Below are 24503 nucleotides of genomic sequence, written 5' to 3' on the forward strand. Positions count from 1 at the left end.
CCCCTGCAGCGCGAGAAAGGGTGGCATAATCACCATAAGAAAAACAGTGTTTGGTAGCATAAATCTCAGCACGCTCCAAGTTATGAAAGTTTTGAGAGGGGCAAAAAGTTACCAAATATCTTAGGTTTCCAATAACGATGCAAACAGATCCCCACTGAGCGGCCACACAAATGGCTATCGTTTTGTTTGGGTTCTTTGGCCTCCAACTTTATTGATCTCATCAGTTTCATTTTCAAGCAGCAGAAAGCTGTTTTTCAGTGAAAAGCCTCTGAAACGCACACAGAATGCTAACTGCTCAAAAGCAAACAGTAGACAAAATAAATGACTAGCTGGTGATAGTGGCACAGTTTGCAGCTAAAGAGCCAGATATTTACCTCAGGAGTTGAAGAGAGTGTTTGTATTATATACAAAAACTGTTTTTGTATTCATCATTTTATGAAGTGTTTGATCATATTTTTTTTTACATGAAATATAATTAATTTTAGTTTTGACTTCATAAAAAAACACTTCTTAATTAACTTAATTGAGTAAATTTCCTCAAAAGCTGATTGGTTTCATTTAGAAAGTGTATCTATGCTGTGACTGGGATGCATTTTACTCCAGCTGCTACATGACACCAAAATATAAAAACATGAATAAATGTTCATGAAAATTTGTTTCGTTAAGAAAAAAAATGTTAGTTATCATATTCCATATTATACTGTACAGTTAGGTCCTGCCTCACATTGAAATAGTCATTTAAACACTGTTGAAACCAAATTTCATGTTACCTAAACAGCTAAAAAAAATCTTCCACATTCAGCCCAGTTTGACTTGTTGACATCTTTTAACCTGTAATTGCCCACTTACCAGGATAGATATGGATGTTGCAGAAGTAGAACAGTTGTAGATACAATGAGACATAAAGAATAATCTTAAATTAAGTCTTGAAAAACAATCATTTGTTTGCAACGAGTCAAGTTAAGCCCTCAGACCATTTTTTGCTGTTTGGTGAGTCATGTAGTGGTTCATCAACACCAAACTGAATATGACTGTACCATCACTTATCTGAAGTCCACCAGCCAAATCTCTGCCACACCAGAGTTACATTTTGATCAGACTTGTAACACACCTACACGTTTTTTTTTCAACAAGCAAAACCTCTTGCTATCTAGAGTGCACCCACGCTCACCCTACAATCATCCTCTTCTCTCCCTGTTTGCCCTACTCTGATCTCCCCCTGGCCTGCAGGCAACGTTTGCACACTGTTCACCTTGTTGTGGCTTTGATCGATAGAGAGTATGCAGGGAAGAAAAGAAAGACAGTTAGACGATCAAGTTGCTTTACCATAACGATACAAGTGAGATAAAAACGATCACTTACAACGTGACGGGATAAAATGTTTTACATACACAAATTTTGAACTTTTTTCATAGCGTTAACATGAATGGAATGCACAGGGAAAAAAATGTATCCCGGTATGATTCAGCAGCAGTAAACATAACAAGCAGAGAGAGTGTGGAGGAGAAGTGCAAAGGACATTTGACCATTGATTACTAATGCCTCATATAAAATCTCATAAGGTGGATACACGAGTGACTGCACGATCTTATGCAATATCCAAACATAGAATTAACGTCACAGATCCACTGTACAACTGACAAAATGTAAAATCATATATTAGGAACCATAATAAGTTAAATAAAGGCATATGAAATCAGACGCCTTTAAATATACAACATATAAGCAAGCTACAAACGCTATTGTCCTTTACCGTTCTCTTGATGGCTTTGCACTTTCGGAGGTTTCAAAAGGGACACACTCAACAAAATGACAAGACAGTATATATTATTATACATCAACATGTCTTCAGATGCTGTGCTTTGCACTGTCTTTGCAGTTCCAATCAATGACTTGACACCACTTTGGCAGATGAGCGTCAACAGCCACCTTGCCTTCTTAAAAAAAAAAGAAGAGGTATCTCTCTCTTCTACTTCTTTACAAAAATCATTAGTCAAGTACTCCAGGAAGACAACACACGCTGTTGAGCACAGTTCTGTGTGTTGTGAGTTATTGCCTCCAAAATGGCCTCTGTGGTGTCATTTCCTCCCGAGGCTCGTATCCACTTGTCGAGAGGTATCGCAGCTCTATGGCCTCTTGCTGGAGCAGGACTTGCAGCACTGCTGTCCATAGAACTTGTGGTTACAAACGCCGTGCTGGGGAACCAAGTGGCACCAGCTGAAATGATCCACACATTGTTCACCTGTAGAGAGAAAACACAGGATCAGGCACATTTTTCTGCAAAAACAAGGTTTTTTTTTTTATAACTGGGTCATTTCAGTTTTTCAGAAATCAAGGTGACGTCTTCAAGTTGACCAACCAACACTCCAAAATCTAGGGATTGTCATTTATAATGATCAAAACATCACATGATGATGCCAGATAAAAACTTAGGGTTAACCAATGTTATTAAGCTTAATCCTCAGCGGGACATGAACATGAACCCATCAAGATATAGAGACTGAGGAAGAGCAGGAAAGATGAAAGGAACCATTCCATAAAGTTCATGTAATGTCAGGGTTATAGTTCAATTTAACAGGATGAACAATCTTTTTTCCCTCTAAGGAATTTACCTTTTGCTATAGGCCCAGCAGCTGTGACCCGGCTGGGGTGTGGTGCTAGAGCCGGAGGAGCAGCGGGGCAGAAGTGTGTATTGCACGCCCTGGAGATGATGGGCCTATGGTGGGGCAGGCAGCCAGCTGCAGGGCGACCTTGCCGGAGACACTGGATGGACCGAGTCTGGACCCCTCCGCCACAGGACACGGAGCACTGAGACAAAAACCACGGAGGCGAGAGACAAACAGAAGCAGAAATACAGGATTAAAAAGAAGGGTAGAGTTAGAAAGAAGAGAAATGAGAGGGGTGGGCACGGCGTTATAAATAGGAGAAGGAGATCAAATGCTGAAGCGCACGGAGGAAAGGGAATCATCATAAATGGAAGAGAGGAAGGAGGGGAAAGCATGGAGGAAAAGTCTATGCAGAGACAAAGAACAGATGAAGAAAACAAACATCCCATACAGCATGTACTTGCCCTCCAGCTAGCTGTCAGGAGATATCTTCTCTGGTGGAGACATACAAGGATCACAAGCTCGAGATCAAGCGGAATAAGACACTGTGCTATAAGAGGTTGCCCTTAAGACTTTTTGCATAAAAGATGATATAACACATAGGCCCTGATAGGCTCTGGAGCAGACTCGAGCTTTTGGATTACATCTGAGGCCTACTCCTCACTCTGGGCTAAGAACTAAGCTACGCCTGTGAACTAGCACCACCTACACTGTGCAGTCCGCCTTTGAGGTTTGGGGAAACAAAAGATGTTGGTGAACAAAAGCCACTCATGGTCATATGTCTTGTATTGATCAGAGTTCTGGCTCAGATATTGTGTTGGCGTCCTCATGCCAGGGCCGCCCAGAGAAAAGGGCCTTGTAAACAAAAAGCAATGAGGTGAGAGATGAAAAATAAATGTTGTTCATCTGAAGAACAGTTCTTTTTTTTAAGCTTAGAAGGAAAGCAGCTGATCACACAATTGAATGATGTGGCTAATATGTATATCTTTCTCTAACTGTCTATCCATGATCACCAAAATTCCACACTTAGATCACATGCTGATGACTGAGCGATCTCTATGACAACACAGCAAACTCCATCTGGTGAGGAAGGCCATGAGATATGTTTAAAAGTTCAGGAATAAGCTAGAAAGTGGACCTTGAGGTATGTTTTGCGCCACCATTACATCGTTTTTTTGTGGCAGACATATATTCTGACAGTGTTCACCCGCCTGGAGGTGTCACCAGTGAATAAAAGCTCCAAATTGGAAGACTTTCAGCTGGAGTGCATATGTACAATAGTTCAAAAGTCTCCCATGTAGATCAAAGTAAGAGCAAAAGCACCTGTTGCCAAGGAGACGAGTACCAGCCTAAGACCACGGCACTAGAGGTGGTCCTGCCAGGGAGGACTCGGGGGACCTCCACACACGGACCTTGGTTGCAGGACTGCTGGAGGTCCACCAAAGGTTTGGCCATATTCCTGCACCTCCGTATGGGGAACTCCACATACCTGTGTGGGAGAGGAGGGAGGGGAGGCAATTTTCAAAAAAATTGGAAAGGACAGTAAATAGATAATACAAGACTGACACAGTGGGTCTTAAGTGTCTGTGCAGATCTATTAAAGCATGACGGATGTGTTGGTGTGCAGCCGCAGGCACATACCCTCCCTGTAAGTCTCTCTCCCCGCAGCGAAGCTCTCTCTTCTGGATGCCTGAGCCACAAGACCTGGAGCACTGAAACAGAGTGCAGGCAGGAGGGACAATTTTAGAAGATGAACTGTGTGCGTGTGTCTGTAATGCGGACGGTTCCCATAGCAGCAGACATCACACAAGGTCACTTATCGTTGTAGTACTAGAGCCAAAATACAAAGTGCTCCACATAGTAATTTTTCAGTCATTATTTTTGATGAGAAGACAGTGTATATTGTCGCCGGCGGGCACAAACCTTGTGTGCCCAAAATTGTTACTTTTCAGGAAATGAAAAATCCAGTGGATGCAATGGAGTAACAACATTTAGTCAGAAACTCTTTTTAATACTTTTCATTGGCTAAATGTTTGTAGAAACCCACAGACAGCCGTAAAGGATGACCAATAGCAATGATTTTTTCGAAAAGGAATAAAAATGATAAAATATGGAGATACAAGGTTTCTACAGTGATGATATATATGTGTGTGTGTGTGTGTGTGTGTGTGTGTGTTTTTGTAATATTGTTTTGATTCCATATTCACTTTACAAAAATAAGAGCAAATAGTACTTTACACCACCAAGGCAGATAAGAAGATTTTTGCTTGTTGAACTGTATGATTAATGGCCAACATGGTGATGCCATCAAGTACTTAATAAAAACACAAATAAAACATGATTGATCAATGCAAAATACACATATTGTTCTCCAGCAAGAGCCGTGTTATGTGTCTAAAATCTAAGTCTTAAGGACACTAATTAGCTTTGTGCTGAGCCAGCATGTGTTCAAAATTATAAGCAAATCCTTGATGGAGTATAATATCTTATGACATAATTCACCAGCAGGAAGAAGCGTATTCTCAGGGGTAAACTGGCAAGATTGCTGAGCAAAAGCTGGTAAAATAACGTGGGCACTTCAGCAGATTGACCTGCTTCTTCTCTACGAGGGAGGAAGATAAGTGGCTGTCGACAGGCTGCTATTTGCAAATGATGGCCAATTATTATATTCACTCAGTCTGCATGCTCCATACACATGTTTTTTATTGTAGAGTCTGTCATAAATATCAGTATAATAAGTGTAGAGCACTGAGAGCTGCTTTTAGTACTGTAACATTTTTTTTGTTCTTTTCTTATTTTTAATGAATTCATAGTTTAGTGTATAAAACGCCAACCACAAGTCAAGAGAGAGAACTTTACAAATTATTATCTCATTTTGTCCAACCAATAATTCAAAACCAATTTACTGTGATGAAAATGTGAAACGTGGCAAAATCCTCACATTTCACAAGCTGAATCTTTCACTGCATTTTTACTTTGATAAATTACCTAAAAAGAAAAAGCAGAAATAATTGTAGGCAATTTTCTTTCCATCTGCTAACCAATTAATTTCAGAGTCCATGTTACTTTAAGATAAAGTATTATAATTTATTTGATTATTCATTTTCACTTATCTAATTTTTCTACAACCTGCCTCATCTACTTCCAACATTCCCAACATTTGCCGCTGTGCCTTTCAACAACCTCAGAGAAGGGATGTGAATTTGAGCTTTGCTGATTGTTTTTCCAGTCCAGATGAAGCAAGAGTCTCCGTCCTCACTCAAAACACATCTTGATGTTGCATTGCATTCTGGTCTATTGATGCTGCTGGCTGTGAAACTGCTTTCTCTGTCCTGTGATGGATGTTTTCCTGTATGATTGCGAGTGTTTTAGAAAAATGGGAACAATTGAGAAACGCCTTTGCATTCGCGATTTTGTTTCAGTATGAGTTGATAACTTCTACATTTAGAGCAGACGCAAGAATGGACCGAAAAAATGCGAGGTGCACCACCAGAGACAGTTTCCAAGTGCCTCAGGGTGGATCTCTCCTCAAAATGACTTGATTGAAAACAACACAATTTATTTTTGTCGCTTCTGCTCCTTGAGTTTCACGTCGGTTTTTTTCCCTACCTCTCCCCAGGAAGTGGGGATCCACTGCAGCCTTTCGTTCTTGGGACAGCGCCGTAGGACGCAGGTCTCTTGGGCTTTGGGTTTGTGGTGCTGTCTACACATGCTGTCGGGCACCACCACCGCTTTGGCCACGGGATCGGTGCTGCGGCAAAACACGCTTCGCTTCCTCATTCCACGGCCACAGGTCTTCGAGCACTGTGAGTCAAAGAAAAAGTCATAAGACAGAGAAGAGTACTCAGGAGGGTTGTCACTTTAAAAAGCAAGGTGTAAAGGAGCACACATACAATACATTCCCACATACTGTAACTTAACCTCATGCCGTTTTAACCTTCAGCTCTCCTTACATTTAAGCACTATATGCCATATTATGAGAGGTTAAATCCTTGGAACGGACACTGTAAATGCATTTGTAATTCACCACATGGTGGACAAGCAAACAGAAGGTCACCGGTTTGATGACAGCTCATTATGGCCTAACATTAAACACAATAAAGCGTAGCTCGGAGATGAATGTGACCCCAACCCATCAAAGTGTCCACAGACAGCAGATCGTGCTGCTGTAAACTCCACGTGAACTGCAGAGAGATGGACAACAGAGTCAAACTGCTCCGCTGGGACTGACGACCGCAGCCGTCAGAGCAGTTAATGCAACCGCATCGCATTCATTTATTAGACAAAAACACACATACACATCTGTGCTTATCCATCTTCATGCATAACCCCACACGTACACACACATACACACACACACACGCCCCAACCTGCCTCATTTTGTCCTTTTGTCACAAGGTCCGATTGATCTTTTCAGAGAGACTGGCTTCGTCTCTACCTGACCGCCGACTGAACTCTTGCCGACAAGGGGACAACATGACACGACTGTCTTAAAGAATGGCAGCTGAATGACAGCTCAGTGTCGGGGCTGTGCAGCTTGTGCAGGTCACATAAGCTAATCATTCCAGAAAGTTTGACAAATCATCAGATCTGCTGCCAAGCCATTAATTTTGTACACAGGAAAATAAGCAAATAAAATGCTGTCATGTGTTTGATGCACTGAGGTTACTGAGGAACCAGCCAAAACCGTCCAGTCATACTTGGTTAATAGCCATAGAATTAAATAACATAATGGAATGTTATTTATATTTCTATTCTATTTGTTAAAATTGTTGGGTGACTGCTTACAACCATAAATACATAAAATGATTTGATTACTAGAGGTAAAGTTCATTCTCAGTCAATTCATGTTAAAATGTAAGACTAAAGAGAGAAAACTAATGACCACTTATTATCCACATTCATAAAAAATGTGAACGTGGCTCTTTCTTTCTTTCCCTTTTTTGCTCTTTGTGTACTGAATTGATTTTTTTTCTTCTGTTTGCCACATGTCCAACAGAGGGCAGCAGAGTGTTTGTTTTTGCCCGAATGAGACATCTCACAGCTTGCATAGGAAAGTCTATGTGTGTGTATGTGTGTGTGTGCCACATCTCCTCTCAGTGTGTCTTTCTGTCATGCAGACATCTAAACATGTCACTGTGTTTCAGCTGAAGGTGAGGCTGGAAAGGCTCTACATGACTTTCAGCCCATTAACTTAATTGTGACAGAGAGCAGACATGTCAGTCAACCCCAACAGTAAAAACATAGATTTCAAAACAAACAAAGAAGAGAAGGTATATATATATAGTATGATCAACATGGACTGAAACCTATTTTCTTACTAAACTCTCTGTCAGCATGTCACCATGCTTGAAAAGCTAGTATAGAAGTTACTGTGAGCCTTTATCACAGAACACAGAAAAAACACAGGTCTAAATCATGAATGATGGTTGAATTCCACACAGTTGCTTCAGTTTCAGGGTCCTGGTAGTGTGCACGCTGGCTCACTGTTTCACTATCATGGTTTACAGGGACACTTATAGAATAGAACATCCTTGATGAGTCCTTGTTCATGTTATTAGTAACCTGTGCTTTTCCTACTATGACATCAAAATCTCTCCTAAAAATAAGACCTACTACAACTAAGTGAATCAAGACAAATAACTTTTAATTTATTTGTGTACAGCATAGCCTCAAAATAAAGATTTTTAATGTCAAAGTTGTGAATGATATACGTTAGGTTTGCATCTATTTGGAATCAAACTCTAGACTTTGCATAGAGTACTTACAGCTTATTATGGCAACAGCCATACACTCAGCATCATACTGATTATTAAATTATTAGAAGTCTTTGTTCTTTTGTCTTTTTGAGCAAGAACATTATTAAATGTTTTGTCTAAAATGTTCACCCTGTGGATGAACCCACCTGTGACCAGGATCCGGTGCTCCACTCGGGAGGGCAGGCCTGGGTGTGGCAGGGCTGGACCTGAGCTGGAGAGATGACGGGACAGAGGGAGTGCGCCACCACCTCTTCCCTCTGGTAGGTCACCTTCCTCAGGCAGCGCAGCGTCCTCGTCTGCTGACCTCCTCCACACGTCCGGCTGCAAGATCCCCAGTCTCCTGTCGCCCAACTGTAAGTAGAGGGAGGCCCAACGGTTAACATAGTCATTAGTGAAGGATAGTATGTACGAAATGCAATTTTGTACATGCATGCATTTGCACAGACATACTATATGGAGCTATGACAGAGTAAACCCAGCCTCTGTCATCAGGATACCAACCACATGACTGAGCTCCTAATCAGGATACCCAACCACAGGTCCAAACTCTACACTGCGACACTAGTTTTGGACCCAAACACACACACAGAAAATCATAATTTCACCCTAAATTACTACGATTACTATCACTAAGAAAACCTCTTGTTATTAAGTGGTTAAAAGCTCCAAATACAAAGAGAGATATGACTTGTCTTGCTTTTCTTAAAAGTTGTGAAACTGGGACATAGAAAACTCTGACCTGCTTTTAACATACTTGAAATATTTTTGCACATTGATCTTTGTCAGTGCACATATTGGTAGTTGGGGACAAAGAAAACACACAGGCCGGAGTATATATTCCTTTGGCAACAAACTCTTATCCGTCTCTATCCACACTATTCGTATCTGAAACTAAACATGAAAATCATATTGTATATACAGCTCTCCATAACAGCTTTCCCAGGTCTCCAGGGCCAACCGCAATACACAACATACAGTAAGGCTACAGACAGATGTTGGACTGCACTCCCTCTCTCCTTTCTTTTGTCCTTTCATGTTCTCTTCATTCCTCTTTTCACTCCTGCTTTTCACCTGTCCTCTCTCCTCCCGTCATCTTATTTCTAATCTCGTCTCTTTTTTCTCCATCTTTTGTGCCTCTCCCGTCTTCTCCTCTCCTTTGGTGTCTCTGAAATCCAGCTTTGCCACTGATGAAAGGCTACTGCTGTTTCTGAAATAGCTTCTGTCTTGGCATCGGGGCTGAAGGGGGAGATTACAGCAAATGAGTGGTCTGACAACCGCAGGCTTAGAAGAGGAGAGATGGAGAGATGGGCAGATGGCTCAGTCCAGTTTTGAGACGACATGCTACCGCAAAGACCCATTCCTCCCTGCGCCGCCGACCTGCTGCAGGGGAAGAAAAATGCTTTCATTCTCTTTCAAACCCCGCAGAAAAAAAATGAAGCAGCGGGACTAAACTACAATTTTGAAACAGGAAAGATGTGAACCATTGGGACCCGAAAGCATCGGTTTGGACTTTTTGGCGTGGGGGTTGTTTGCTTTTTTTTCCCTCTGTTTTCCCTAGCTTATAAATAACAATATATCATTGGGGAAAAGTGGCTGAAGTGCCACTCCGCTTCGCTGCAAACCGCCACTGACCTAACTGTAATTTGTATCTCTGAAATGTTTCAATAACTGACATATTTTGAGGTAGAACAGTGCAATACTGCAGGGGAGTTTCTGAGAAACTCGCCGTTGCATTTTTAGCCAGCCTACTTGTATGGCTGCTGACCAGTTACCACTAATGAACGAACATTTATTCTTAACCTAATATTGAATTTGATTGGAGGCCAGCGGTTAAGTTCTACTTGAGTTATTCTGTATATAATATACCAAAATGACTACCTTAGCCAAACAGGTTGCCATATTTCCACAAAGCAGGACTCATAGCAAAATGATGGATTTTTTTTTTTTTTTTTTCAAAGCCACGTTTTACATTTTTACATTTGAGTGGTTTCGTGTACTTAGAGATTTTCTCGTCTGTACTCATTTTGCTTGAAAAAAGAAAACATTGTAGCATTATTTCTTTTTTTAAGCACTTCTCTCCAATATATCCACCTATTCTTCGTAATGTTTGGTCATGTTGACGCCTGCTGTTTTTGGATGTCAGCATTAAAATCGAAATCTGCTTCGAGTGAAAATGTGGACTTAAATAAAAGATAAAAATCGAAAGAATTCACATTTACTCTTACTTGAAAACGTAAGATTTTAAATTCTCTTATTAGTTAAAAATCACCTTAAATTTAGATTTAAATTTTGAGGTAAGATGTCATTGGTCAATGTATTATCTGAAGTAACATGTAAATTGAGGAAACAGTGTTTAGCCCACCATTTGAAGCTGCTGCTTTGCAACACAGACAGAACATTACCGTAGTTTTATTTTTTTTTAATTCATTTATTTAAATTAGTCTTGGACCTAAACAATAAGAATGAAGCTTATCTTCCCTTTGTTGCATGCTGTCTCTGACCTCATTTACCACATGAAAAATCTCTTTCCTCCTCCAGATTGTTTTTCTTTGTTTACATTTTTATTTCTCCTTCTCCTTATTTTGCATCCCTATTAATATTTTTATACCATATACTATATTAGATTGTTGTTCATTTATTTCAGATGGTAATTGATACTGGAGATGTTAATTTCACACACATTTATATATATTGTTTCTCTCTATCTGCTCTATATCTGCCACACGTGTGCTTAATGCATGTGATTAATCATGTGAGACACTTGTGAGCTGCTCTTAAATGTTACTCTTACACTTTGTTGTAAGTTAGAGTAAGCTGCTTGATAAATGTGTTAAATTCTTCACTTTTAGTAAAGACATGTTTTACTCTTTGTTATATACTGGGTTAATAATATAAGTCATTCTATATATCTTCTCTAGCACAGATACAGCACTTGTATTTGTCCACATTTGCCAGCGCGTGATGCATAAAGAGAAAACCCCGACCTGCTATAAGTGACTCTACAGATGGCCTCCGTCAAGAAAAAGAACAAGGTAACTTCAAACAGCAGAGGAAGAGAAGTACAGAGGTAGAGAGGATGAAGGGGTGGAGGGAGGTGGGGATAGGGGCTGAGCTGTGGGGAACACAAGACAAACTTTTAAGGAAAATCTATAAGATATGGCCATATCTCCTCCTAACTGCACGCTGGGCTGGGAGATTGACTTCTTAAAAATTCTCCTTGCGTCCCCCCCCCCCCCCCCCCCTTTTTTTTTTTATGCCCAGAAAACTGCTGCAACACCACAGTCAAGCATTCCCATTTTCCCTGACAGGCTCACAGCAACACGGGGAGTGAAGCAAAAGGGAGTATATGTGAAATGGAGTGTGGGGGGAGGAGGGGAGGCTGGTGGGGTTTGACTGGCTCTGTATGGCTAGACTGGTCGGTCCCTGTGGGAATCTTGCCGTCTCTGCACAATAAAACATGGATAGGCCTGTCAGCGCCCGAGATACACACAGCAGAGATAAGCAGCCACTTTTGCATTCCCCCTCCTGTCAGACACACACACGCATATATAGAGCACAAACGCATCCCACCTCATTGTCAATTTTCCTTTTCTCTGTTGGGCCCTTGAATGCGTGCCCATACATCCTGGAAGTCTTAATGCAGTCATTAAAGCTTTCATGCTGCTCACTCAACTCAATTTTTCTTCCCGCGCAGCACCCATAAATTGGGCCGTACACGCAACCAGCTGAGAAACGGTGTCAGCTACTGTACAATAAAATCCATGGGTGTCAAACACTGCTTATTTTCCTGAATGGACAACCTGCACTGATGTTATTTATATGGGTCGTACCATTTTTTCCCCCTCAAACAAAAGTTGGGGGGAGGTCGGGACATGCGGCGAGGCTGTTTTATACCTTTCGCCGAGATAAGAGAAATGGTATGCCCAAGATTAGGGCCAGGAAATGTCCTCTCGGGTGGTGGGAAACTTAGTGAGAAACAGAGGCTGTATGTTGGAGGTGTAACCGATAGCTGCCTGGCTTGTTCAACCCCTGACACAGGAGAAAGTTCAGTCTGAACTTGTTGCGGCATGGCCGACGTTGGACAAAATGACCTTAAAATTACACGCAAGCAGCTTGTATTTCTATTTTTACCTCATGGTTTGGATCCCCAATACATTATTTCTGCGTCATACATTTGGAAAATATGTGTGCATCTGCCCTGTAAATGCGCATACCGCCCGTGTGTGTGTGCATTTGTGCGAGTGTGTGTGTGTACTCTCTTTGAACCCAAGACACGGTTCCCTGCCTGTTCTTTGGAGCAGTGCTGTAAATCAAGCTAGCTCCAGTTCCCTCAGCCAAAGGCCTACATAGGAGAGAGGCATTTTATTCAGTTGCTGTTTCAACTTGTTACTCCACTGCACTTTAGCCTGGTTTCCTCCTTTGCTTGCTGCACCGGTCCCCAAATGCGCACACTCCTTTAAAAATGCATGCCATGAAGCGCAATGTCTAGACAACAGAGATCAAACATGGGCATGATCTTCGCTTCTTCAGAGTGAGACAGGAAGCTTCGTCTGTAGGGACATGAGAATGTACGAAAGGGATGATGATACTCAAGTGTTTGGCTTGAGTAAAAGGTCCATTCAAAACTTGGAAATGTCATCTTGTATTTACTTCAGGACAAAAACAGTCACTAAATTGGTTGAGGTTCATGTCTCGGGGTCAGACTGAAATAAGATGCTTCTCACAGGGTCGTAGCCAGGATTTTAGAAAATACCCAAGTCCAAATTTCCAAACAAAACCACACCCATGTAAGAAAAGGAAAGGGATCACCAGAGTCACTGGTACCTTTTTTTACCCTGCTTACCATCAGCATTTTATCATTATTATTGTGAACATGTTAGCATGGTGACATCAGTAATTAGATCAAAGCCTAAGCCGTGACTATACAGCCTCACTGAGCCACCAGTATGGCTGTAGACTTTTATTTGCCTGAAACAGTAAAAGGTTAATAAAAATTGAATCATACTTTAAGATCCAACAGTCTAACATTACACACATCCAATATGTGTAAGCTCAGAATCCCAGAGTCCCAGAAATATTATCGAGGGCACGACCTCAGTGACCCCACTGGTAGTAGCTAAAGCTGAACTGTGCTTAAAATAATACATTCTTAAAATGTGTCAGATGGTTCACAGTAATTGCATGTGATAAAAAAGATTGTGTATATTTTATATGTCTGGTTCTGGGTTCAACTACTGGTTATGATTGTCTACAATAAGAACTTTCAGATTCATCTTTAATGGTCTGCTTGCCAGCCGCTCTGGAGGATGTTTAAATTAAATGGAACAAGGATGGACATCAGTGACATGAAGATGAGAAATAATTATATGAATTTGTCATGATACCATGATTAAAATGTGCTTGTCACTCAGATGGACATACAGCTGCAGAGAACACTGCAATAAGCAGAAACTAATTCAAAAAGACAGAAGATAGGGAGGACTTTCATGTGTTTTCTCTAAAAGGAAAATGGGGGGAAAAATGGGAAAAAATTAAAGAGTGCGAGGATGGAGAGAAGAGAGGAACACAAGGCTGAGCAGAGTAGTGGCTGGCCACAGCAAATGGACCACAGGCAAACTCTAGACTGCTCAACCACGGTGAGTGTGTGTGCCTGTAATAAAACAGTGCCTTAGGTTCCTGAAAATTTGGCAACATAAAGACACATGCCACATATCCCACAGCCAAGTGTACAGCAAGAAATACAGCAGCACTTACTATGCAGGGCAGGGCTGAGTGTTGCAGAGATGGGAGCCCAGTGTTGGTCTGGTGTGGGGATTACACATGGTGGAGTTGACCTGCAACTTCTGGTCCTGCAGACAGATAGCCTTGGTAGAAATACGGCCTGAAGGGGAGAAAGGCAGATAGAATGAAAGAGAGAGAGAGTTTATGTAGTTCTTACAGGCAATTTGACATGTTCAGCTTTCATGCCTGCAATATAGAACTCAAAATTGTTTATTATAACTTTAAATTTGATTCCTCTTTCAGACTATATTCGAAGCCAGAGAGAGATGGATGAGGATCTCTGTGTTAGCTCAGTCTGTATAACTGCCTGCTGGCTGTTGCAGCCTCTTGAGACAGAGGAGAGCAGAGTAACAAGGACCACAGTCAGGCAAACACACTCCATCCACTGACAAGTAAGCAGAGAGGGTTACTGTGAGTCTTTGGGGACCAACACAGTCGAAACTTCTCAGTTGACAAAGGTGCTTTTCATTAGCCTTAACACACTTCCTGAACCACACTGTAGCAGAAGGGAATTCTGCACAATCTAACGACACATACAGACACAAACATTCAGATAGATATGCATATACATTACACACTTATTTCTAATCACAATGCCTGGCAAGCTCCTTGTTCTTAAACAACTCACAATTTATACTGATAAAGATGGAAGATTTTTATTGAAAAATGGGCCCTTGATTTCAGACAGAGGTAGACAAAAGCAGGCGTTCATTTCATGCCAGTGACAGTTGATTTTGTTGGCCTGAAATGACAACCTCTGGCAGATTTTGGTAGTTGTAGCTAACTGCTAGCCTCCGTCTGACTTTTTTATGTTTCCAGTTTACTCGTTTTAAAATGAGAATCTTGTAAAGCGAGTCTTAAATATGCATTGGATGGCTACATACATGATACTGTGCTGAAATATTGAGGCTAAAGCTGCATGTCATGAGAAAAAGTCAGTCATAATTGTTCTTGTATTCTAGTTTTAAGTATTATAAGTAAGGAAAGATCTTCTCAAGACTTTTAATGTCCCTGTTTGGCTGCTGGCCTACATATTTGTTTGAATATAATGTTTTCACCCTTAACTTAACAAGAGTTTTATTTGGCAAACTTAACTCTTTCTCAAGTCATTCTGGCTCGATGTGCTTGAGCATTTAACTTCCTCTAACATTACTACTGTACGCAGGAAGGTAAAAGGACACCGCCCTCCAAACTCTTTAGATGTAGTGTATTGCTCTTACTGCAGCCCTATGCACACCATGTCAACATGTAGAGAAATCTAAAGCTTGACAGGCCTGCTGTGCCTAGTTAAGGTTGCTAAGCTGGGATTGGACAATCGTTGAAGGGTCAAACGGTCAATTAATGTACAAAACACAATACACACACAACATTCTTGCAGTTTATTCCCTCAAATACTCATGTACAGGTCTACATACAGACACAAACACACAGTCTCACCTCCAGCACATGGAGCAGAGCAGTCAGATCGCACCACACCCCAGCTGTAGTCGGGTTTCCTCTCAGTGCGAGGCAGCGTGTACTCCCACACCACACCCGGGTTCTTTCCCTGCAGGAGGATCTGTCAGGCAACGACACAGTCAGTCAGAAATGTGTCACATACTCTACAGTCTGTTTTTTTAACCTTTATTCATCCAGGGAAAGCATACCGAGCATCACCCTGTTTTAGCTACGCTTTGATTGTCCAAGAGTTTTCCACTAAGACTACCTTTTCCCGGATGCTTTAGGGAATCAGACCAGCAACCGTCCTCCCTGTAATCTCTAGGCTACCAGTGTAAACTGAAAGGTGAAGAATCATGTCAAGTTCACATATCAATCATAAAACACAATAGAGGCCTTTAACACATACCAGTGGTCAGCAATTGCAACCCAGGGAGTTGTTAGAGAGCGTTTCACTTGTGGTCAGTATTATTCATTTTTCAACTTTTCGGCAAACCCACAGGACTGCATTTAATAATTATTTTCAATACTGATGAATGTGATTTTTTCCCATGTATTTCATTTATAACATGTCAGTAAATAGAGATACATTTTGTCAGACCAACAGAAAACGCACACGAAACTCAGATATTGAGTTCAAAGTGGTAGCAAATAGGAAAAAAACGGCAAATCTTCACATTTGAAAGGCTGGAACTAGTGGATGTTTGGTTTTTGACAAATAACTGAAATAACTAATCAATTCAAAGTCAAAATGTATAAATAACTCTTAGTGAGGGGTTTTCTATTTTAGACTAAAGGTAACCCTAGAGAGGACGTGGCAGGATGCTTCAGCCATTCAAGTCCCACTGAGCTGTTGCTCAGTGCTACCTACTAACCAAAAGGCTCTAGAAACATTAAGGAACGTTTTTTCCCCTCTTTAGTCCAAACTGGTTGACCACACTATTATAAGGTCACTTTATTTGGGCGGTACAGTGCACATGTGAGGGACAATTTCCATTTTCTTTCAAGAGTTTGCTCCTTTTTACCACATCCTCTAAACTGACTGGTGATTCTAAGTTACCTTTTTTTTGCACGATTTATTTGGACACTCAAGTCAAGCAGAGATTAACAGATGAATGAAAGCAGACGTACCCATTACAGGAGAAGCAACAGGCTATCATTAAAGCAACCCTCTGAGGATTCACTGACATGATGAAGAATTTAGTTTGAGATGCATTTTACATACCCTGGTTATAGTGTGTCATTTTAAACCGTTTCAAAACACTGTGGTGGATTGTTTTCAGTATAGTTATGTCTCTCTCACAGCCCAACTCAGTTTAGTTCAGGTTGGGTGGGTATTAATCCTCCATCCATTTGGCAAATTGTGTTATGTCCAACTGTCAACTTCCAGTCCAATATCTGACAAACATGTCAGTCTATCAATATTTGCAATAATGAGCTTTGACAAGTGTATTTTCTTTGGGCACGTCCTAAAGTACAAAAGAATCCACCATCAACCCTCCAACTTAGAAAGCCAAGTACCTCCTGGGTTCGATCCACATTCAACAGTCCTGGGGCGCTTCCACTGACTGGACCAATCACCTTTTTGCTGCTTGTTAACTATTCCATGAGTACAGTCAGCCCAGTATCAAATAGGAGCGAAAAAGTGCGTATCAAGAGAGGAGCAAGAATATGTCTAATGTGAGACAAACACATCTGTATACTGAGTTTAAGTACCTGCAGACTTGTTAAAAGCTGGAAGGAAAAACTTACATTTTACCATGTGGGCATGTCCAGATTCTCTGACAGAGGCAGGCACATGAACATTCACATAATGTCCCATTGAAACAAGCTTATCTACTTTTGTAATCTGTTATCTGTAGTGATGTCATTCAAAACTTGGCAAAAGCTTGAATTAGGCTTGCTTGCTGAAACCTGCTGTGCATATCATTCTACACTGATGAGAGAATGTTATGTAAATCTGAAAGCAAGTGCATTCAAGTGCAGAAATAGATAGCCTTTTGATTTTGTTCATACCACCAAGCACTGATAATATCACCTAAATCCAAAGATTTCATTAATTCCACACAAGGCTAACAGTGCAATGTCTTCTAGAGTCCATCACCATCAATTACCAATGGCCACATGACACTTAATCTTGCCTACTAAACACTATCAGGTTCTGTCTAATGTTCCTTAAGATCAAATGCAAATGTATAGTCTTATTAGAAAGTTACCAAGCTACCTTTGTCAGTCACATTACTAACGTGTTCTTGGCCGCAAGCCAAAAGGCCAAACCACAGTTTACCATTTGTTCTTTCACTGCCTCAGTGCCCCCTCTAAATTTCAGGATGTTTAGCCTAAAATGATGAAATTGTGGTCCTTACCTCAACTAAACTGCATGGGAACTGGCTACACTTTAACACCCACATTTCCTTTACGGATGATATCCACCCAAACCAACACAAACCCTTTTCCACAAAACAACTGCACCACTAACCACACCGGGACTTTATGCTTATCCAAGCAAACCAACTCTTACCAACATTGTTGTTCTTTCACCAAACAATCACCAGTGGTGTGAACCAGCAGCTATAAAAAACAGTGTTCGGTAGTGGACCTTCAAGTTTTCTAAATAACTGATGTCCCTTTCTGAAGCCAAACATAATGTTGAATACACCCAACCAACCACAGCGTTAACATTGTCTCCCAGGAGAGAGACTCATTTTCAAACAATACAATACTTTCAGACATATCCAAACCTGTCTCCTTTCCAGTTGTTCAGTCTGGGACAACTGCAGCCATAGCTCATCATCTGACAGACAATGAAACACCAAAACCAGTAAGAAGAAAGATTAATATTCGACCTACCCAAATCAACAAAATCAACAAAACCAAAATCCCACGATCTAGTCAGTCACGACAGCAATGATGACTTCATGCTTTTTCAAGCTACCCAACAGCTCCTTAATACTGTATCATGGACAGGACTTACACTGGTCTTGTGAAATTCTTGGTAGTCAAAGCAACTGAACTGCAGCACCAAAATACAGCTGTGATTTTAGTCACAACACATACATACATAAAAATGTACCTAAGCTCTATAGTCAGCTAATGACTGAACCTAATCTTCACTGACAACACAAACTGCAATGAATATTGCATGTAGAGATTGGGTGCAAAGTGAAGTAGTGAGTTTTCACACACTTTAATCATATGGTTATTATACAATTTCAGAAATGTTAGTGTCAAAAGGAAACTAATTGGTTTCCATTTTCAAGTGAAATGGTATAAGGACAACTTTCATAAAGTTGGGGAACTTGTAGAGACAATTTAAAAAGAAAAAGTTTAAATTGGTGCAGCAAAGGCTAATATATCCTCATGTTTAGTCTCAAGCTCAAGCTGCAAAAAAGCTGAATCTTACACTTGCCATAATGCAACTCAATACCTTCTTCTATTAGATTTTTAAAGCAGGGTTATTTTCTTAGACTTTACAAAGCTCCTCTAAAGCAATAGAAGACATTGAGCAATTGTTGACTGAGCAGCACATCTCATGATAAATAAACTAATCTTCATGTGAAAATGGAAGGAGTGCCTGCCTAAATATAACCCAGTTTCAGTTCAAGAGCAACCTGAAAGGATCCTGATTACCTCATGAGACAGGTGTGCACAAAAACACCTTGGAGAGGAAATTTTATTATTATTGTATAGTATTCAAAATAATTAGATCAGACCAAACAAATACATTTGAACCAAATAACATTCCAGCCAATCAGTAACAGGGTTCATGCTCATCCACAGGACAGGGGGAAGTCATCAGTGCATTTGTCTGTGTGAGGAGATGATAGTCTTCCATCTCCAACACCCGTTGACTAGTGGAAGAGAGATACCATGGCCAGTTAACATAGAATCCCATAATGCAACTCAGTACCTTCTTCTATTAGATTCCGCACCCCAAGTTTTTAAAGCAGGGTTATTTTTTAAGACTTTACAAAGCTCCTCTAAAGCCAGAGGGACATTGAGCAATTGCTTTCACGCTCACTGAGCACACTGATCATGATAAATAAACTAATCTTCATGTGAAAATGGAAGGAGCGCCCACCTAAAAATATCCCAGTTCATTTCAGGAGCCATCTTAAAGAACCCTGATTACTTGATGAGACATTAGGCATGCAAAAAACACCTTAGAGACGAAGGTGCTGCTGTGCTCACATGAGACACAACATGAGATACAACAGTCTCATTGCGGTGGATTCCACCATATTTTACTTTTGGTTGTTGCCATGGCAATGCAATTCCATGAAACTGGGGGACTGAGCTTCTGAAAAAGCACGAAGGGAGGAGTGTATTTGTTTGTGTGTTTTGCTCAAATATCAACAATCTTTCTCCAGAATCACAGACTCTACCTTTATCCTGCATTAACTGGTATTTTGGCCGCTTGAGGGTGGTACAAACAAGCTGGGAAAATAATATGTTTTAGCACAGACACAAAATACAGCTGCACTGAGCTCATTTGACTTCAATTATCCTCTTTTCTTTGGATCAGAAAATTGTATTAGCAGATGTTTGAGCTGCATAAATGGCTCTTATTTTGTAATGACGTACAAATATTTACCTGTGTTATTTAGGTTAATAGAAAAAGTGTCTTGGTTTTCTCCACCCAACAACCTCACTGCTCATCAAGTCAGATGAGATGATGATGAATTACAATGTGGCGGACATAGATATCAATCTCACCCACAATGCTTTGCCCTGGACTGGCATGACCTCGCCATGCCATACAACAAGAATGTCAGCTCAGGGGGAATAATCCTACTTGGTATCCACTGAGACCTCCTGAGGCAGCCATATGTTATGTCTGTTCCCTCCTCCTCTTCTTAGCTACTTCTTCACCCTCCTCCTCCTCCTCCCTACTTTCCCCCGACCAGCTGAGCAGCTGTGCAGATGTGAACACCTTGTCGCAGTTTACGCTCACACTCCCCAACATTTGTTTTTCTTTGAGTGTTTTAAGCTGAGTAAGAGTCTGGAGGGGATCAGTGCATGCGCCCTCCCCTCCTAGCAGTTTTTCTGTGACAGTGCCAGTTAAGTAGAATGTGTGAAACAGATGAAGATAAGCAGTGAAAAAAAAAACTCTACCCGCTTTCCTTCATTTGGCGCTTTTCATTTGCAGTTTAAGTCCCTATGCTCTGACCTTAACTTCTCACATCCAAAGAGTTCAATTGCAGAATGCTTAATCTTTTAATCTCACTGGCCCCCCCTCCCTCTTTCTCTTTTTCTCTCTATCAACCCCTTTCTCCTTTTTGTAATTACAGGACATACTTATAGAGATTATGCTTGTGTCATCTGCAGATCAGCAGCATGCTACCGCTGAGTGCTCTGCTGGACAGATGTATGACTGGGACACACAGACAGAAAGTCTTTAGCACGCTTCCTACTTCAAAGGATACATTTCAGATTGTTAAAATGTCTTTTTGTGCATCTTCTTTTTGTGGTTTTGCCCTTATTTCACTAAAGGAATTGCTGAGTTCTGTGAATATGGTAACATTGCTAAGTCCAACAGGGCAAGAGAAACAGTAGTTAGACAATCAGACAATCAACAGTTTTGCCAGGTTATTTACATTTTGGAAGTGAAATTAGAAAGTAAGCACACACACATATGAACATGGGTCAATGTGGGTCAAAGACAGGAAGTCTGTCTGAACCTTTCAGTTTCATTTTCTTTTCTAATAGGTTTGACTAACCTGGACGTTTTTTAAAACCTCCCTGCTCATTTGAATACTCATGTTTCTTGCCCCATGTAACTTCTTTTTAGCGACGTTGCCATGTTCCCAGATCTCAGCAATAAACTTGGTAAAACACTGTTATTATTACCAACGGGAACAAAGGCCAAATGCAAAACAAGACAGCAATGCTAGTACCTCTGTGAAGCTGTACAGGCATGACTTTAAGGTAAATGCTATCTCAAGCATGACAACATGCTCACATAGACGATGCTTACATGCTTAAGTGTTTACCATCTTCACCATCATAGTTTGACGTGTTAGCATGCAAACATGTCATAATTAGCACCACCCACCAAATAGAGCTGAGGCTGATTGGTTTGCAGGTACTGGGATTGGATCTAGAACCCATAGATGTCTGTGTAAAAATGTTGTGCTAATCCATGTAATAGATGTTAATGTATTTCTCAGGATAAGTGAAAACCTTGACCTGCTGGTGGCGCTAGAAGAAAAGTACATATCCCTCGGTCATGAGGATTCATCTTCTGGGAACCATGGACATTTGTACCAAGTTTCATGGTAATCCATCCAGTAGTTGTTGGGATATTTCAGTCTGGACCAAAGTGGTCGACTGACCAACAGACCGACATTCCTCAAGCCACACCATTACCATGACTAAAAACCAAAAAGATTTAAGTTTCAAAAAAATCCCCAAATTTTTACCCCCCAAATTTCCCATACTCAATGTAGAAGGCAGAATTTTCTTAGAAACAACCACGATAGGGGATAAATGATTCTATCATGGTTAATCTACCCTACAACCTCTTCTGGGAATGACAATAATAGAAGCTGCATCTCTGCAAGCATTCATCTTGCACAATGGGCCGTTCAAATGCCAACAACAGCAGCTATTCTGCTAAACTGCCCACAAACAGAAGCCTCTTTTCTAAAATAGCAACCAAAACAAACACATTTTCCTGATGGCCCAACAAGAGACCAGTGAAGCACTTTAGGAAATATCACCATGGTATTTCTCCTGGATTTAGTGGCCAATCATTCCTGCTTTTAACTACAGTATGTCAGTAGCCCAGGGGACTGAGAGAAGACTAGCTTTTACATGACTATCAGTCTTCACCTGGTTTCCACTTCTGTTTCGACGCCTAGGGTTCAGAGTTGAAGAGAAAATAAATGCTTTTGCTGACAAAGTTATGTGGGAAGAACATCCCACACATCCCAATACCATTCACTTAAACCTACAAAGTCAAAAGGTGAATGACTAGGCTAGTTTTGCTGTCAGGAGGATATGCCTGTCCAGCGTCACATTCAGCTGCTTCATGATGGGTAAACACTCGCCCTCCCTTCCAGGCTCTGGCTTCTGACACAAAAAGAGTACCATCAGCTCATAAATCACAAACTCTAATATGCTGAACATCTCACTTAAAGAACCATCTGATTTTATACGTTTCAAACCCGACTCTAAAGGGCAGTTGACTTAGGGATTTTTCTCGCTCTATTAGCCTTGAATCACATGTCTGCAACAAAGAGCTTTTGAGGTCAGTGGCCACAGGGGCCACATCCATGGCTTTGAATACGTGTATGTAGACGAGCACGTGACTCTGTGTTTACACTAGAACTGCCAGTACCAAGAGACTGTACCGCATATAAACAAGGGGCTATACAAAGGCTGATTTAGACTAATTGTGCTGTATTTCCCTCTGCCTGACGTCCACACTATTCTCTCTGTCACTCAATTAAAGCTTAAAGGAATCTGAACCAGAATAAGAAAAAAAAATATTTTACTGGCATCTGTGGATACAGGCTTTTGGTTTAATTTGTCCAGATTTTATGATATTTGCCCTCTAGATTTCTGCTCTTGTTGCTATTTTCTGTTCTACTTAAGAATCAGTCCATATGGAAAATTTTGACAGTGTATTCTGTATGAACGGACCCTTTAAACAGTTTGCTTTGATTTGAATTCATCCTTGTTATGTCATGAAGCTTTTGTCTTCTTCTACTTCACCTCTTACCCTCTTTTATTTTATTCTTTTATTGTCTTTCTCTCCCTTTCTCGCTCAAAAAGATGACAGTTTTGGACATTCAATGTGGGGGTTCAAACAGGCTATCATGCCCCCAAAAGCTTATTCAGATTAAAGCCTTTAACCCCCCCCCTCAAACCCAACATCCCTGATGTAACCAATCACCCTGAAAAATCAATCCCCCACAGCAGCATTACAGGCAGCTGCAACCACCCCTGATCTCTCCACCACTCTGCCTTCCCCCACCCTAACTTCTGTCTTCATCTAGGTCTCGTCCTGTCCAGACATTAAAAAAAAGAGGCGCGGCGGCTCTGCCAGGGACCCTGTCACTGTCAATTGCTATAAACGGACGTCACCCGAGCAGTGGCGGCTTACTTCAAACACCAGCGTCTCATTAGTAGGTCCAGCGGCATACAGGCTCTCTGGCTTGTTGAAAGAACGCTGGTAGTCGAACACAGTCCCACCAAAGTGGAACTTTCCGGGCCAGTCCACTGTCCAGTCCCCAGTCAGGTAGTACTTCCTCTTCAAGGAGCGAACTGCCAGGTAGCTGGTGGAGACCTCCATTTCTTGAACGCGAATGCTTCGTGCACCAGCTGGGACTGTTACCATGGAGTAATACTCTAGTACAAAAAATGGAGAGAAATGGAAGAAAGTCAGGCTAAATCATGCTTAGATATTTCTGTATGGTTTATTACACAGTCAAGATAGCCATCCACATAGACAAAGTCTGTATGCACTGAACCACGTCTCTAGTCTTTTTGTGTTACAGCACATAAATGAAGTGGAACAATCCATAATAAAGTGGGATGAGGTTCATGTGGTGCAGGGTTTTACACAGTGTTCACTAAAGTCTCCCTTTATCCTGCAGAAGTACTTAGTCTATGCTACAAACTAAGACAAAGACAGGCTTACCGTTAGCCCTGTGCTGAAGGGAGTATTGTCCCTTGAAGAACTTGCAAGTAGAGTTGTCTCCCTTACAGACTCCACAGGCATCCAGAGAAGCCTTGGAACCCAGAATCTGGTCACAGCCCACAGTCTACATACACAAACAGATACCTTTGTTTAGTGCTAGGAAATTAAGAAAAACAGACAAAATACAGTAATACATTAAAGAGACTGTCCATCAACCTTGTCAAGAAGCCCAGGTTTTAAAACCTGCTTCTACAGGTTTTTAGTTCTGCAATT

At 41.1% G+C, this 24503-nt stretch overlaps 1 protein-coding gene across 1 annotated transcript in view; it reads right to left on the minus strand.

The window, feature by feature from the left end:
- Nucleotides 1-2126: 2126 nt before the first annotated feature.
- The window catches only part of adamts18 (ADAM metallopeptidase with thrombospondin type 1 motif, 18), a 58002-nt gene continuing 35625 nt past the window's right edge, over nucleotides 2127-24503 (minus strand). Inside the window, exons 15-24 of the mRNA XM_062415051.1 lie at nucleotides 24231-24354; nucleotides 23694-23938; nucleotides 15584-15704; nucleotides 14120-14246; nucleotides 8512-8716; nucleotides 6216-6410; nucleotides 4248-4318; nucleotides 3930-4095; nucleotides 2613-2808; nucleotides 2127-2242 (exon numbers count right to left, since the gene is read on the minus strand). Of these exons, the coding sequence (XP_062271035.1) occupies nucleotides 2127-2242; nucleotides 2613-2808; nucleotides 3930-4095; nucleotides 4248-4318; nucleotides 6216-6410; nucleotides 8512-8716; nucleotides 14120-14246; nucleotides 15584-15704; nucleotides 23694-23938; nucleotides 24231-24354 (1566 nt within the window). The remainder of the gene's footprint in view (nucleotides 2243-2612; nucleotides 2809-3929; nucleotides 4096-4247; nucleotides 4319-6215; nucleotides 6411-8511; nucleotides 8717-14119; nucleotides 14247-15583; nucleotides 15705-23693; nucleotides 23939-24230; nucleotides 24355-24503) is intronic.

Source organism: Scomber scombrus, chromosome 1 (assembly GCF_963691925.1).
Source record: "Scomber scombrus chromosome 1, fScoSco1.1, whole genome shotgun sequence".
Taxonomy (NCBI): domain Eukaryota; kingdom Metazoa; phylum Chordata; class Actinopteri; order Scombriformes; family Scombridae; genus Scomber; species Scomber scombrus.